Source organism: Ammodytes marinus (genome assembly GCF_949987685.1).
Source record: "Ammodytes marinus genome assembly, chromosome: 1".
Lineage (NCBI taxonomy): Eukaryota > Metazoa > Chordata > Actinopteri > Uranoscopiformes > Ammodytidae > Ammodytes > Ammodytes marinus.
The window spans coordinates 14433241-14450301 of record NC_137230.1 but is presented as its reverse complement, the minus strand read 5'-3'; the positions used below and the strand labels follow the sequence as shown (position 1 = coordinate 14450301).

The 17061-nt window shown below is 38.5% G+C and overlaps 1 protein-coding gene across 3 annotated transcripts; it reads left to right on the top strand.

Annotated features, from left to right (window-relative positions):
• Positions 1-8312: 8312 nt before the first annotated feature.
• cops2 (COP9 signalosome subunit 2) lies at positions 8313-16654 on the top strand. Of its 3 annotated transcripts, XM_080032497.1 has the most exons (14): positions 8313-8452; positions 8920-9033; positions 9145-9222; positions 9321-9446; positions 9867-9932; positions 12150-12239; positions 12337-12414; positions 12788-12962; positions 13083-13261; positions 13509-13561; positions 14863-14960; positions 15082-15164; positions 15392-15450; positions 16076-16654. In XM_080032497.1, the coding sequence occupies exons 1-14, from the start codon at positions 8399-8401 to the stop codon at positions 16218-16220; spliced, it is 1398 nt and encodes a 465-aa protein (XP_079888623.1). In that variant the 5' UTR covers positions 8313-8398; the 3' UTR covers positions 16221-16654. The 3 variants fall into 3 exon arrangements, with proteins under 3 accessions (XP_079888623.1, XP_079888624.1, XP_079888625.1); XM_080032498.1 differs by lacking the exon at positions 9867-9932; XM_080032499.1 differs by lacking the exon at positions 9867-9932 and having other exon boundaries at positions 9321-9447; positions 12154-12239.
• Positions 16655-17061: the final 407 nt, after the last annotated feature.

The following is a 17061-nucleotide window of genomic DNA, read 5'->3' as shown; positions in this document are numbered from 1 at the left end:
ATGTGCTTAACTCGCAGCAGGGGCCAGAGTTTTAACAGTAACGTGTGTCACCCCTGCCAAAGCTCCTTATCTTTTGCGTACCAGAGATTTCATCAAGTATGGGAAATGGAAGATCACAGTGGATCCTTCGCCTCCAGGGAGGTTGTGCAACAGGGCCAGACACAACTTTCATCAAAGCACCAACTAACTAACACACGTGTGCACCAACGGGCAGTCAGACTGACACATACATGGCCACTTGCTGTCTCAAACATAAACAAGGCTATAGAGCCAACGAATGGCCGTCAATCCACACTGTGATCAAGATGTTTTTCACCCCACTTAAATGCCCGTCTTTTCCAAGAACTTGAATTTGTTGTCATGTAACATTGAGGGCACTCAAGAGATAGATAAGGTACATCAAAGTGATCTCTCAGCAAGGGCCCCGGTCCCATGCAATGGAAAGTTACTATTTGTGACTGACTGTGGAAAATCTCACATGCCTCCCTGGTAGTAGACAACCAGTCTGAGCTCACAATGTGTGCATCTCACTAGCGGAGGAATAAACAAAGTAGATCTTAATGGATGTAGTGAGGGCTTTTATTTGATCTGGGGATTGCTTGTAGACTTTAGCCTCAGACGTAAGAGCCTTCTAGAGTGACAACAGGTCAGATGGCACAGGCCTACATTATGCCATACATACAGTGTGCATTCAGTCAGTATAACATCTGTTTCATTGCAGTGTCACTGCGTGCAACTTCAAGCTTTGGCTCTGCTCCGAAACAAGAATTTGTCATTCTCTTTCAGCTCTAAAAGCCCAAAGAAAGTTTGCAGATATTTGTACAATGTAAACAAGAGACTGTATCCTCTGTTGCAAAACTAACACAGGTTGAATTCAGGATAAAGTTTATGTCTGGGGATTTCTGCAATAGCTTTGCAATTACTCACTGATATTAATCCAAACATGTAAATATCGATTGCACACTGGTAGACATAGGTTATTTTAATATCAATACTTGTAATAGTGTAATTTAGTCTTGTTTGCAGCATTTATCCCACAATGTGCAACACATGGTGCATAAGTGTTAGCCGAGCAAATTGTTCTCACATTGACAAAACAGAAAACTATATGAAAAGAGACACTAACAAACCAACAGCTGCAAACCATAACGAAGTTGACAAATAATAGACAGAAAATCAAACTACAAGGACACATTTGCAGAAAAGAGGAGAAAGAGACCCCGGGGTAGACAGTAATCCACCAATAGTATAGGCATGCCTGGATCTTCCAGAAATAGGCACGGCATTTGATCTATATTTACAGTATGTGGAAGCTGAAGACACACGCAAGCCTTTCAACAGGAGCCGAGTTATGCGCAAGCAAAGGTTTTATTACTCCACTTCTGACAAGCACTTTTACAGCTGTGGCTCCTCCAAGCTTGGCTGTCAGCGTAAATCACTCGGCTTACTCTCACTGTGACAGAAAAAGGTGAGTTCATCACAGTGGACTCACTCAGTATAAACCAGTATCCTATCAGCTAAAGGATTTGAGTATGTCTTATGGTAATGAAAGCATCTACAGTGTTACGCATTTTCATGTCAGACTGGCACTGGATGTAGTACTGTTGAAACACCACCAAGCCTATAGCCTCAGCATCAAGATGAGAAATGTAAGGGCACCAAAATATACCTTTTTCTCAGGTTGATTTTTAAACCAAACGAGGGAGTTGCAGGGGAAGGGGTGAAAGGAGGCGGCAGGAGAGACTATGGGTATATCAAAAATCCCCTCCTGCACTCTGCATCCTAAAAGCTGGACTGGCTTTGGTGTCTCATCTGTTTTTATTTTCATCTGCAAAGGAGAATAATAAAAACAAGGCAGCTCTGAGCTGTTAGCCTGCTATCCCATTGTCAGGGTGGGGGGGGGGGGGATGCGTCACATCAGCGAGCCTGGGTGGGATATTCTGGAGCTCTGCGCTGCAGGGAAAGCTTTGGTTGGCTGGATTTAGCGATATGTTTGCAGTTATGAAAAAATAAACTCTTACCAACTTCCCTTCTACTAAAACAAGTAATATCATTAGCTCTATAATTATCTCGGAAGAATTGCTCTGCATTACAAAATGTTTAAAGAATTTCAGTCAAAGACACATATGTGACCGGTCATGCAGAAGTATGTGCCCGAAACCGACTTCACTTTTGTTTTATTTTTAGTGAGTTATGGATGTGGAGTGATCCTTAAACGAGTAGTTTGTCATAATAAGAAACACGCACTAACCCTTCGTCGGAGTCTTGTTTTAGCGGTTACCAACAAATAGTCCACAAAATATCCCCACTCCACTTTAGAATTATGTGTTGTTTTTATGCTTATTTCATTGCACAAATATTGCACAAATTAAACAAATGAGACATGTTAATTAGGGAGCTTTAAGCGTGCTGATATAGAGAGATTTTTTTTAACCATTGGACAGTCTAGCTGCTTAGTCTTTACGCTAAGCTAAGCTAAGCTAAGCTAACCAAACCAGTTGTTGTCAATACCTTAATTTATACTGTGCAAATATGAGAGATGTATCAATCATCTTATCTAACTCTTGGCAATTAAGTGAATTCACATTTTTCCAATTTTTTTTAAATATTCCTTTTAATCCTGGGTTTTGATATTTACTGAATCGACAGATTGAGTGAGTCCGAAACCTGGGACATCATGCATTGGCCCAGGTGTGTTGGTCCCATATCATATTAACTCGCTGTAGGCACTGGATTGTCCTGAGTGCTGTGTCCAGCAGCAACCTATATACCCAATTAAGAATGAAAGTGTTTGCTGGATGGTATTTTTCAAGGCAAGGCAAGGCAAGTTTATTTATATAGCACAATTCAGACACAAGGCCACTCAAAGTGCTTTACAGGGGCAAGATTATAATACATAAAACACATTATAAAACATTTAAACACGAATAAAAGAAGCAAATAAAATAAAAATTGCAGGTTAAAATGGAGACACATTATAAAACATTTAAAAGATAATAAAAGAAGCAAATAAAATAAAAATTGCAGGTTAAAATGGAAACAAAAAAGTCTTCTGACTCGATTTAAAAGAACTGAGAGTTGTAGCAGACCTCAAGTTTTCTGGGAGTTTGTTCCAGATTTTTGGTGCATAATAACTAAAAGCTGCTTCTCCTTGTTTAGTCCTAACTCTAGGGACTGTAAGTAGACCTGTCCCAGACGACCTAAGGGCTCTGGACGGTTCATAACGTATCAGCATATCAGTAATGTATTTTGGCCCTAAACCATTTAGTGCTTTATAAACCAACATCAGTATTTTGAAATCAATTCTTTGAGTGACAGGAAGCCAGTGTAAAGACCTCAGAGCTGGGGTAATGTGATCCACTTTTTTGGTCCTAGTGAGGACTCGAGCAGCAGCGTTCTGAATTAGCTGAAGCTGTCTGATAGATTTTTTTGGAAGGCCAGCAAGGACACTGTTACAGTAGTCAAGTCTACTAAAGATAAATGCATGGATAAGTTTTTCTAAATCTTGCTGAGACATAAGCCCTTTAATTCTTGATATGTTCTTTAGGTGGTAGTAGGCTGATTTATTAATTGATTTAATGTGTTTCTTGAAATTCAAGTCAGAGTCTACGATTACACCAAGATTTCTGGCTTGGGGTGTGGTTTCTAACATAACGGATGTAAGCTGTGCGCTGACTTTTAATTGTTCATCTTTGGCACCAAAGACAATTACTTCAGTTTTGTCGTTGTTTAATTGAAGGAAATTTTGGCACATCCAATCATTGATTTGTTCAATGCACTTACTCAGTGCCTGTATCGGACTGTAGTCTCCTGGTGATATGGTTATGTAAATTTGTGTGTCGTCTGCATAATTATGGTAGCATAATTTGTTCTTATTCATAATCTGAGCTAGTGGGAGCATGTAGATGTTAAACAGAAGAGGCCCAAGAATGGAACCTTGGGGGACTCCGCATTCAATATTTGTCCGCTCAGATGTGAAATTGCCTATTGACACATAGTAGTCTCTATCCTTTAAGTAGGATTCAAACCAGCTTAGTACAGTTCCAGAAAGTCCAACCCAGTTTGCTAGTCGATCTAATAATATGCTGTGGTCAACTGTGTCAAAAGCGGCACTGAGATCCAGTAAAACTAAGACAGAACTTTTGCCACTGTCTGTGTTTAAATGGATGTCATTGAGGACCTTAACCAGAGCAGTCTCAGTGCTGTGGTGTTGTCGAAATCCTGACTGGAAAACATCAAAGCAGTTGTTCTTTGCTAAGTAGTTATTTAGCTGTTGATAAACAGCTTTTTCAATGATTTTACTTAAAAATGGTAGGTTAGATATGGGCCTATAATTTTTCATGAGTGATGTATCTAGATTGTTCTTTTTTAGGAGTGGCTTGATGACTGCTGTTTTCAGGGCCTGTGGGAATACACCTGTCTGAAGGGACATGTTGACAATTTGTAGAACATCTGAGGCCATACAGCTAAAAACAGTTTTAAAGAAGCCTGTGGGCTGTTTCAAACCTCCATACATTTATATTTATATGTAGTTTGTTTTCTTTTTTCTTTTTGTGAAATAATTTAAACATAATTTTTGTTTATTGTATTTTCATGCTTTTCATTTTGTTTTTGTATTTTTTTTATATGTCTGAAATAAATTCAATCAATCAATCAATAAATAAATCAATAATACACACAAACTCTCCAGATTCCCCCAGCACCTTCAAACTGCAATACGCATAGCTCATTCAAAGCACATACCACACACATACCAAAGTATGCTAGCGTGTGAGGCAGGGGGAGAGTTTGTGTGTGGACTTGGCTGCAGTGGCTGTTTTCGGCTCATAGAAGTTGGATTTCATCTGTAATAACAGCCCAACTTGATGGAAGTTGTTGCTTGAAATTGAGACACACTTATACATACCTTGTAAAAATGAAAACAGCAACAACAAAAAAATAGTAAGAGAAAAAACAAACTGGCTAGTAGTCACGCATCTTGCAGTTGCAGAGTTGAGAAAATGAGAGCCGCTATGATGACCTCAGGGTATGTTGATTAAGGTTGGCAACTGTGCAGGTTCGTAGGGCATTTATTAAGCAGGTGTGTTTATTAGACCATTTATATATACACACACATGCGGTGTAGACTATGTGAATATTTATATGTGTGACTATGCGTGCATTTGTGTGCATGTATGAGTAATGATCTACAAGGGAGTTGGCAGCAGTACAACAAGCCTTAACACCCCTGTGTGTGAGCACTTTAGTGGTGAGAGCCATTTGTGTAGAGTATACAAGCAGTCCGCCTGCTGAGAGAGGTACACCGGCTTTTGCTGCCAGATGCCATGCTGGAGATATATTAAAGACTCTTGTCTCATGTTTAAGGAACTGTCAGAAACGAGATTATATTAACTCTATTAGGGTTATTAAGTTCGGCATAAAACAGTTTTTGGCAACCAAAAATTAAACGGCTTATAAAACCCAGTGTATACATTGACGCCAAGGGAATGGTGTACTAATTTTATCGAATTAATCATCAAAGATTATCTGAAAGCAGAAGGGCTGCTCCGAGGTGTTTATAAGGCTTAATAGAACATTTTTAGAACTCTAAATAAGGTCAGTGGGCTTACATGGCAAGGTTAAACATGATGAACTTGTGTTTATCACACCATCTCCCTGGCTCAGTCAGATAAATAAAAGTCTTTGGCGCTAAGTTGGTGCCTGAGATAGAGTTGTATTAAGCTGGGATGGTTTTCCTTTTGCCCTTCAAACACTGCAGCATCCTCCCACCACAGCCGGGAAATGAGCTCTTTAGAGATAGTCAATGTGTTGACAGATCAGTCAGGCTGTGAACATAACGGTGTATTTCAGGTATGAAAAGAACCCTAATGCCATATAATTTGAGGAGGTCGTGTGGGCGTTGTGATGACAAATCAGGTTGTATGAGCACCCATGTGTCTTTTGTCTCCGGCCCACAACTCTTCTGGCATTGTTGATTCCAGAGAAGCGCCGCTCATTCATTAAGTCTTTGTGTTGATGCAAACCCCAGTGCAATTAATGAAATGCTGACAGACACTACACACGCACCACTGCTGCTAATGACGCCTCTCACGCATGCAACAAATGGGTGTGCACATACTGCGTCATGGCACTGGTGTGTGCGTTCACACACACACCAACACAGACACACACGTCAGAAGCCCAGTGGTGATGCAGAGCAATTAGAATATTTTGGTTTCAATGTGAAACCAGTAGGCAGCCGCAGCACGGCTTTATGTAAGGGGGTCAATAACTCTTTCAGTGCGCACATGAAAAATAATACAACTGAGTAAAGTGCAGTCTATGACACATTTGTACACACACACTCGCACTTCGTACAGGTAATATTACTCTGGACATTCTTAATGCTTTTAGAGTTATGACTCACTCTGTGAATAGATTTGTCCCTCTAGTAATGGTGTGGGTGATTCATGTCTGGATATTGTAAATATTATGGCAAAACTGACTGCGTAGGATGATGGAATTGAGTTTTTCACCCACACTCATCAATATTTCAAAATAAACGTATCACAACTTGATGACACACGGGCTGGTTGCGTAAATTTTTTGGAAAGGGACGCAATCTCTCCAGTAAAAAAATCTCTTGCAAGGTTCAATGTAGGCTGACCCCTGATTGAGGTGGAGAGGCCAGAGAGGGTTGCGATGCGGCCAGTGGTCTCTCTGTGTGGCAGCCAAGACACTCAAACAGTCACAAAATCCTTTTGACATGAACTTGATTAACAGGGCTAACTGAAATTTGACACGCACAACTGGAGTTCATGGGATATTTGTGGCGGTGGAAATGAACAAATGCACATTTACTGAAGTACCAAATATACGCACAATTTTGATGTGCTTTTCAACACATTCTGTACTTTAAAGAGGGAAATACTCTACTTATTTTCTTTATTTTCTTTCTTTTGTTTTGGTATAGCTATCAGTTAATTTGCAGTCTAAGATTTTACATTTAAAACATATAATCATCTCATATTTGCTTAGTTGTAACTAAGTTAAAATGCTCAACTAATCACTCAAATCAGGTCCAACTCAAAGTCCTGAGAGGGTACATTGTTGAGTGCTTTTACTGTTAATACTTAAATTATTTTGCTGGTACAACTTTAGTTTTTTAACTTAAATAAGCAATCTTAATACTTAACCACTGGATAAAAAAAAGTGACCTTCTTTTTCTTGTTTCTGCTGTCCTTGACTTGGGTTTAGTGAGACCTTTCTCACTGCCAGCGGTTCAGATGAACCTGGAGAACTTGGGGTACATTGCATGTGTGCATTCTGGCGGTGGTTGTGCGTGTTTTTGATGTGTGGTTACCTCTGCCGGGTCAGTGCTTGCGATTGTCCCATTTTGTTTGTGTCAGTTTATATCAAGAGCCCAGAGACCCTAAAGTCAGTGATGATACATCAAGTCAGATATTTTATGTGGACATTTTATACAGCTGCACATTAATATTTCAACTTGTACGGATAGGCTACATCTATTGGTATTGTTTGTATACATACAGTCTACATGTAGGCTACAGGAAGAGCCGTTATACCTTAACTATTTAATAAATGTGGTTACAATCCATGACACTATACGCAACCAGAAAAGTCATTAACACAAATAACTTCCATAGCAGAGCTGTGTTGAGAGTATTGATACGTATTCACATGTAATTAAGTAGAAATAGGCCACTACGCAAGAAAGGGTCTTGAAGCTTACTCATAATCAATGACAAAAAAACAACAACAAAAAATGCGTATATTGAAAGTAAACTAAGCTTTTCCGAGCAGAAAGGTCCCTGTTGCTGTTAAGTCATTATAATTTATAGTATAGTCTATTATTGGATTTTGATGGCAGATTCATGTGCATTATTTCCATAATAGACAGTCTGTAACAATGCTTACTATTTTATTAAAATGTGTTTTTCAAAACAAATAGGCTATTTTGCATGTATATTTCAAATCTGCAAATGATCTAGTAATTCTCATCGAAAGAGTAAATTTCCCCTTGAAATTAATTATAGCCTATCCTGTAAGTTAGGTTTAATCAAATCGAAAGTAAAAATTCTACTTGAGCACACGTGGCCTACTTACGAGTTTATTTCAACAATAACGCGTAAGCTAATTATTATATTGCAGAACATAGTTTACGGCAACTATGCTTCAACATCCAAAGGACTGCAGCTGGTAAGACATCGACGGGAAACACCTACTCATCGTGTAGCGTTATCCATGTGTCTGATGTGATCCAACAGCACCATCTATGGACGGGATCGGGATCGTGCGCCTAACCACCCTGACAAACCACCTCCTCACCATCGCTGCAAAACACAGCACAGGCCGGGCTGCTGTCTGTCTCTGAATTTAAGCAAGGAAGAGCAACAAGATGTCCGATATGGAAGACGATTTTATGTGTGACGACGAGGAAGATTACGACCTGGTATTTACGACTGAAATGACTTTGCTTGCGCTTGAATTTAACCCGTTTGTTCGCTGAGCGCTAACAGTGTAGTGCTGGCTAGCTAATGTTAGCTTGTTGGCTAATATCATGTTGACAGCGGATGAGTAACGTTAGCCTCCTAGCTGGCTAACGATAGTTGGTTTAAGTTTCTATGCAGCTGGCCAGTGTTAATACACATAAACCCTGCCGGATAGTCAACTTAGGATTCAATGGTATAGCTGTCACTGAATTTGAATAGCAGGCATGAAAAGCAAACCAGCAGGCTAGTTAGCGAGCCATTGCGTTGGCTAACGCAACGTTAGCTCAAAGCTCATGTTTTCAGGAGTTTATTTAGGGGTAATCCATTTTACCTTGGTGTTAGCTAGCTAAAAGTTTCTGATATGTTTTGTTAGCAACCGCGCCTATGCTTCAGCTGAACTTTGTCACGCATGTATGTTTACATTTAGGAATACTCAGAGGACAGTAATTCAGAGCCAAATGTGGACCTGGAGAACCAGTACTACAACTCCAAAGCCTTGAAGGAGGATGACCCCAAAGCAGCACTCTGCAGTTTCCAGAAGGTGGTGTGCTACTCCATAATACAATCGTCTTTATGTTGTTCTCTGCTCATTTTAGTCATTCTTGGAAAAAGCACATTGTTGACAGGCATGTCCTGGTTTGACTATGTTCAGGTACTGGAACTAGAAGGAGAGAAAGGAGAATGGGGCTTCAAAGCACTGAAACAGATGATCAAAATCAACTTCAAGCTGGTACGTGCTATGACGTATTCCACATAACAAGTTACTCTCAACTATCCCACTACTCTAGAAGACATGCATTTCTGAGGATTTTTTTTCTGTGCCTTTAGACCAACTTTCCAGAGATGATGAACAGGTACAAGCAGCTCCTTACGTACATCAGAAGTGCTGTCACCAGGAACTATTCAGAGAAGTCCATCAACTCCATTCTGGACTATATCTCTACCTCCAAACAGGTAAGATTATACGATATTTGCAGGGGTGGGAATGGCCAGGGTTACCGTGGTAACCTTATTAGACTACTTGAGTGGGGGTTGACAGCGGACATCAACATAAGTCCAGAACATTTTAAAAAATCCTGTAAAATGTTTTTAAATTAATAGATATTAGAAAAAAGAAAATTCAAGTGGAATTCTCTCCATTCATTGCACATTAATGTTGGATATTCTATCTGTGAAAGTAAAGACATGAATGCTCGATCTGAATGTTTTTTTTTTTTTAATAACATTAGAGCAAAAAAAAGAAAAAAGATGGCAGAGATCTACTTATTATTTTCCCCTGATTTTATAAATGACATATAAAGACAGTACTTATTCAGCTTTAAAAAGCGAGTTCTGTTACTATTCTCTGCTCTCCTCTCCCCTTCACTGCATTAGGTCTCCTCAGTTCTCTGCTCTCCTCTCCCCTCCACTGCGTTAGGTCGCCTCAGTTCTCTGCTCTCTGTAAGACACAATCACAGTCAATCAGAAATAATAGTTCATATTAAACTACACTAAACTTCTAGGCTATCAAATGAATTCTTTATAGAAATGCAGTCCTAATATTTATATTGAATACTTTGGCTTTTAAAACGAAGGGTTAGTTGTATTGTTTTTCACTGCTCAGCCCTCCACTGCATGCTGTCTCCTCCTCTTCTTCCCTCTCACTCCACTGCATGTGTAATAAATATATCATAGGCAGGAAAGTCTCTTATACATGTGGGTGACCATATACACAACCTACTGTGTAAATGAATGTGATAATTGAGTTCCGTACCCCTGAACTGCACGTTTTGCATGGTTTTGGGTTCACTTAGACATTAGGAATACAAATAAATACAAAACCAAACTCAAATAAAAACAAAACCGTTCTGATTATTGTGATTTAAATTGGGATAGGCCTATAGTAATTAAACTTCAATTACAATTGATATTCAATTACAACATTCTAGAATTGCAATTCAAAATAGAGGAGAACCTGTGCTTATTAACGATGCCTTTAAAGATTACTTAGAAGTTACTTATGCGATGGGATCATGTTGGTGCTTTAATACTCAACATTTGGTTGAATTATTTACCTAAACCTTGCATTTTCCTCTCTGTGTGTCTCTCTCACCTTACTATCCTTCCTTGCCTCACGTCTTGTCCTCTTTGGCCGTGTTTATTGTCTTTCTTTAAATGGGAGAGCAAAACACACAATGTATGCATTTTCCACAAAAAAGGCAACTACTCTTAATTATTAATATGCTACTTTGCGAATTTTCATTTGTTTTAATATCATGTGACTTCTTCAGATTGCAAATGCTTCTAGCATCAATTTAAAAACTCTGCTCAGCATTTGGCTGCAAAGCTCTTATTGCGGTCTTATTTTTTTCATCTAATAAACAAATAACCGTAATTTAAACATGACTTGTAATGTGTATATAAATCTATACACAGTCTAGTGTAAAGACAGATGGAGCGCTGTTCTCATAGTTTCTTTTACTGATTAGTCCTACATTTTCAGGTTGTGTTGTGTGTCTTGGACCTTGCCAACCACTTGGGTGTGGTGGGGGTAGATATGTTGGTTGACTCCAGGCGTGGCTCCACCCATTATAATGTTTTGTGGATGTAGTTGATGTGTTGGCGTTTGAACATTTTGCGGATGTTTTTTTTTTTTTTTTAAGATATTTTTTGGGCATTTTTTTTATGCTTTATTTGATAGTGCAGAGAGACAGAGGTGAAATGGGGCAGAGAGGGGAGTGACATGCAGAGAACGACCGCGGGTGGGAATCGAACCCGGGTCTGCTGCTGGGCCCGGCCCGGGAGGGGGACGCCTTCCCAACTGAGCTAAAGGCGCCCCCTATTTTGCGGATGTTTTAAACTTGTTTCGGTGGCTGACTTCCTGTCTTGCTGGATCTGTTCTGTGTTGAATTGATGCGCCTTGCTCCGGCATCCGGCAAAAATAGAAGCCTTGCGTATCTGCTGCAGATGGCTACGCACTGCCAGAGCTACGACGGAGTAGATACGCAATGCAGAAGAGCCAGTGGAAACGCACACATTAACTACAGTGAAACCTACATCTCCGCTTCCGTGGTGAAACGGAGAGGGACTGAACACACATCTGGGGTCAGGCTTGAAATTGATTTAAAAGGAGCTGGGTGTCCCCTATCGGGCTACGTCAACCAAGTCGAATCAGCGCAAATTGGAAACTGTCTGGCTTGTCAAACAATTTAAACATAAAATGAGTAAGCCTAGATATTTAAATGTCACCACGGAAAGATAACCATTAAATCTTAATATTTAAAACTTACCTGGGTTGGGTTGATTGCACTCCAAAAATGAAGCGCTGACCCACCAGGTACTGCAATTCCCATAGGTTGTCTGGGCTGTAGTGCAAATTCGGTATGCATTCAGGTTTGCTCGGGGAAAAAAAACACTCTTTAAAAACGGTGTAACACAGCTGTGAGATTTCCCTTGAGAACCTATACTAAAAAAAAATGACATTAGATTTTCAAAATCTTAGAGGGAGAGCGACTTTACTCTGGGAACGGCATTCCCATGCGCTCCCCCCTATTTCCACCACTTGATATCAGGCATAGGGGAAATCAGGCTGGAGGTTACATTTCTGGAGTTGTTGAACTTGCTCTACCAGTTGTTTTTAAATTCTGTCTGTCTCAAATGTGTTCCCTTTTTTACTAGATGGACTTGCTCCAGGAGTTCTATGAAACCACGTTGGAGGCTTTGAAAGATGCGAAAAACGACAGACTGTGGTTTAAAACTAACACAAAGGTATATGAAGTTTTTTTCCAGAGATTCCATATAGTCTTTCATTTTCATTTAATCAACAGGTGTTTAGAAATACTCCTTTTCTGTTCCTCCCATGCAGTTGGGGAAGCTGTATTTGGAGAGAGAAGAGTATGGGAAACTGCAAAAGATCCTAAGACAACTTCACCAGTCATGTCAGGTGAGTTGGTCTATGTTTTAGTCTGAATATGCAGTAACATGTTTTCTTTAATAGATACTGTAGTGGCAACCTGTTTGCCACTCTTGCAGGATGTGGGGGGTTTACCTTGTGGATCTCATAAGTTGTATTGTGGCTTTGTGCTTGCGAGTTGCTTTGTTATCAAATAAAAGTTATTCACCAGGGTATCAGTATCTGAAAACAATTATTTCCTCCGCCCAAGCATCTATTTCCCATACATATAGCCATTGCGTCACCAAACAAAACATTTCACTGTTCCATGTTTTTATGATAAGCAGTATATATTCAATAAGATTTGACAGCTAAATTATCCAATAAGTGGTTGTTCAATTTACTATATTTATATCAACTACAGACAGATGATGGAGAGGACGACCTGAAGAAAGGCACACAGCTGTTGGAGATCTATGCTCTGGAGATCCAGATGTACACAGCCCAGAAAAACAACAAGAAATTGAAAGCCCTGTATGAGCAGTCACTTCATATTAAATCTGCCATTCCTCACCCGCTCATAATGGGAGTTATCCGAGGTACGGCTGTGTGCATATCTTTCACATGCTTAGCTTTGTGTAAAGTGTGACTGTCACACCATGCTGTGCTGTGTTGTAGCTCTTTCGCTGTCTGACCTGTGCTTGTTTGCTCCTGACCAGAGTGTGGAGGGAAGATGCATTTAAGAGAGGGTGAGTTCGAGAAGGCTCACACAGACTTCTTTGAGGCCTTTAAAAACTATGACGAGTCTGGAAGCCCAAGAAGGACGACATGCCTGAAGTACCTGGTCCTAGCCAACATGCTGATGAAGTCAGGAATAAACCCCTTTGATTCGCAAGAGGTATGAAAGAAGTTGTTGTCCTTTTGAGCTGCTTGCATTTCATTCATTTGCACACACTGAATGTAAGAATTTTAAACAAATGAGATAACAACACGTAAACTAGTAGTTGCCACATAACTTTATGTTTTGTGTTAAGAGTTAATAAAGCACATCTAGACTGTCACTAATCAGTATAGTGTTCTGCTTAATCAATTGAAATTGTCTCATGTTTTAGTGTCTGGCTTAACTTTTTTATTTTTTCCCAAAGGCCAAACCGTACAAAAATGACCCGGAGATCCTAGCAATGACAAACTTAGTAAGGTAAGCATGCATTCATGTCTAAAGACCCAGAAGGCTAATGTAGTGTTGGATTATTTATACGTTTTAACATTTGCTTATTTTTTTAACCAGTTTACTCTCTAGTGACTTACTTATTTACGGAAACTTTCCATTGAAAGTTAAGCTGGGGAATTTTGGAAATATACAAAATTGGGAATTTATGGGAATTAACTGGAAATGGGGTTAATTTAAACGATCTTTATCACATCCAAACGTTAATATATTAAAATTTTTGTTTTGTCATAGGTAGACATCAATGCAAAATAATACAATTTAAAAACATTGCATGTCAATAGTTTTATTTGTAAGTAGAACTTTATCAAGTTTTAATTATTTTATTGAACAATCAAATCTTTCATTGAGCAACAAAAACATGAATGTTGAGTAAAATATTACTCATCTCCCGACCCAAACCATTCAAAATGTAAGTAAAATGATCTGCATGTGAGTAAGGAATAGTATAAATATATTGTTCTCAAGCGTATCTCCATGAAATCTGGTAGTTTTAGTCAAGATTATGCTAATAATGTATTAATGGCCAACCTTAAATTTAGTAAATTCCCCGGTTTTCTCCCGTTTATACTCGTAAATTAAAAATTTTAAATTAAGTCTTCGGCACACTGGGCTTGGTGAACTTGACTCCTTATTTGTATGAGAACAAAGTTGGTGAAGAAAATGTTATTGTTGATTGCTTACAGTAATAAATTGTTCTGGGAGGGCCAATAATAAGAAATATTCCAGTAATATTTTGAATGGATATAGTTTTCAGCCAGACGCCCTTTATGGCATCATTTTTACTTCTCATTCTGTAAGTCCCAATTGCATGTGTGCAGTATGTTCAAATCTTTTAATAGATGCCTTATATTATTTCCCCTTGGCACACAATTAAACATTTATAACAATAACGGTCTCAGTATAATGTATAACAGTTGCCAGAACCCTGTCAACTAAATGCACATTTCACAGTATTTATATAAAGTGTTGAACATGACTATTGTCTCCCCTAAGCCTTTAGTTGTCGTCAACTTCCTTGTTTACTCTTTCTCCTCACATTTTTTCCAGGATCTTTCTCAAATTACCCAAGTTCCATGCATACATTTAAAATGTGTATTGCATAAACAAGAAACTAATAAACGCACACCCAGAACTGTTATGAGAATAGTGTTTATCAAAAGTCAAATATTTTGGAATTTGTTCGACAGCTATCAGGATGAGAGTTTTTGTGTGGGTCACGGAAACACAATGTATGTCGTAGCTTAACATTGACTGTTTTTCCCCTCCAGCTCCTACCAGAACAATGACATCACTGAGTTTGAGAAAATCTTGAAAACAAATCACAGTAACATAATGGACGATCCCTTCATAAGAGAGCACATAGAGGGTGAGTGGCGAACGTGACTTCACACCACATGCCTGATAAATGTTTTTTATTTTATTTTTTTTAACTTTTTTTTTTGCTTTTTTCTATTATTTGCTGCTGATAATGTGCCCCTGTGTTACAGAGCTCCTGCGAAACATTAGAACTCAAGTACTTATCAAACTCATCAAACCATACACGAGAATACACATCCCTTTCATTTCTAAGGTATGTTAATGTGATGAAAATATTTGCTTTACTGTACCACTTCATGTTATCTGTTGTCTTTCCTCTTTAACTACATTGTCTTGGAATATGTTTATGTTGTAATTTTTAATGGAATTTAGAACGCTAATGTTAATTCAGAATTGGAAAAAGATAATCATATTTTTCAGACATACGTGTTGTATGTAAATGTTAAATCATACAGGACTCTTATTTCTCTTGTGTCTCAGGAGCTGAACATCGACGTGTGTGATGTGGAGAGTTTGCTGGTGCAGTGCATCTTGGATAAGTACGTTTCCCCCCGTCCGTCTGTTTGCTGGGAAGAATAAATAGCTCCCTTCTTGTAAATAGTTCCTCATAGTTTGCGTTCTTTGGCTCATAGGAGTGTCAGGTGGTGTGAACAGACAGTTTCAGTAACATTGTGTACTGTTATTGATTGTTACTTGTTATGGGTTTTCTGACCTACATGACTTGGTAGGAAGTCTTAGTGAAACCACCACATTACTCAGATTTACTCCAAACTGTTTAGTAAAATGTTTCATCTTTCCATTAATGCCACTAATTAAAAGCATAAGCAATTAGATAGAAATGTATTTTTTATTTTTTTTCTAAAACACATGTTTTATTAATATGAATTATCAGGATATAACGCCAGATTTTATTGTTGTCATTTGCTGTCTTGACTGCATTTTCCCTCTGTGCAAGTAGCATCCAGAACAGATTTTCATTTTAACTCCAAGACACTAGCAACTGTTAAATGGGCATTTAAGATGCAATGTACTAGCTTAAGTAAATGATGTGGTGAAATCTAACCAGTTTATATGTAGTACTTGTGATGTCTCAAGTTTGAGTTATTTCTATATTGAGACACGTTTGGCTTCTCTATTCTTACATTCATATTATTTTTTCCGTAGCACAATCCACGGCCGAATCGACCAGGTCAACCAGCTACTAGAACTGGACTACCAGAAGAGAGGAGGAGCTCGCTACACAGCTTTAGATAAATGGACAAATCAGCTGAACACTCTCAACCAAGCCATTGTTAGCAAGCTCACATGATGGCATATCGACTCAAGAGACAAGGAAAAAATGGCATGTTTTAATACATCCATTAAGTATGCTACTGTGCTTCTTCAAGTATATCCTCTGAGACGAGATACACAGCACAGTTTTTGAGAATTCCACCACCAATTTCAAGAAGACTCCAGGAACCCCAAGAACGTCTTCAAAGTGTGTTGTTTTGTTGTGATGAGGGGAAATCACAGACACTTATTTTTGTTTTTTCATGTTCCTGATTGGCAGATTCTTCCATGTGCAACACACATAAAGAAAAAAAAAAGAAGTACAAATGTGTATGAAAAACTTGTACACAGTATTTTAATGTATACTGTTGCCTGTTGGTAATAAAAACAAATTCTCTCAGCACTAAAAGGATTCAGCTGCCTTTCACTGGCTATCAAATGTTTCAACAGTGTGACGGATTAAATGTTGAATAAAATGTTTTTAACTGTCATGAATGAGACAAAGACATCTTCATTTCACTCTTTATTTATTGACAACAGATAGGCATAAACATCAGGTAAGTAGTAGGTGCACATACAAATCATATTGAAGTTATACAAGTACGTGCAATACAATTAAATTCAAATAACAACGGATGCAGACTACAGATATATAGAAAAAGTGCAATATTACAATAGTAAATTTCTTATTTTATTAATCATGATCCAAAACTTTGCCTTAGAGAAAATGCAATATTTTGGGCAGTGATTTGATAAAAATTAGAGTAAAAAACGTATACTTTTCTTAAAAGTGGGACTCCAGATCTGCCAAATGTGTATTGATTTTTGCTGTATTCATTTATCTTTTATTTAGTTCACTCTTTGAAGATCATTTTCTA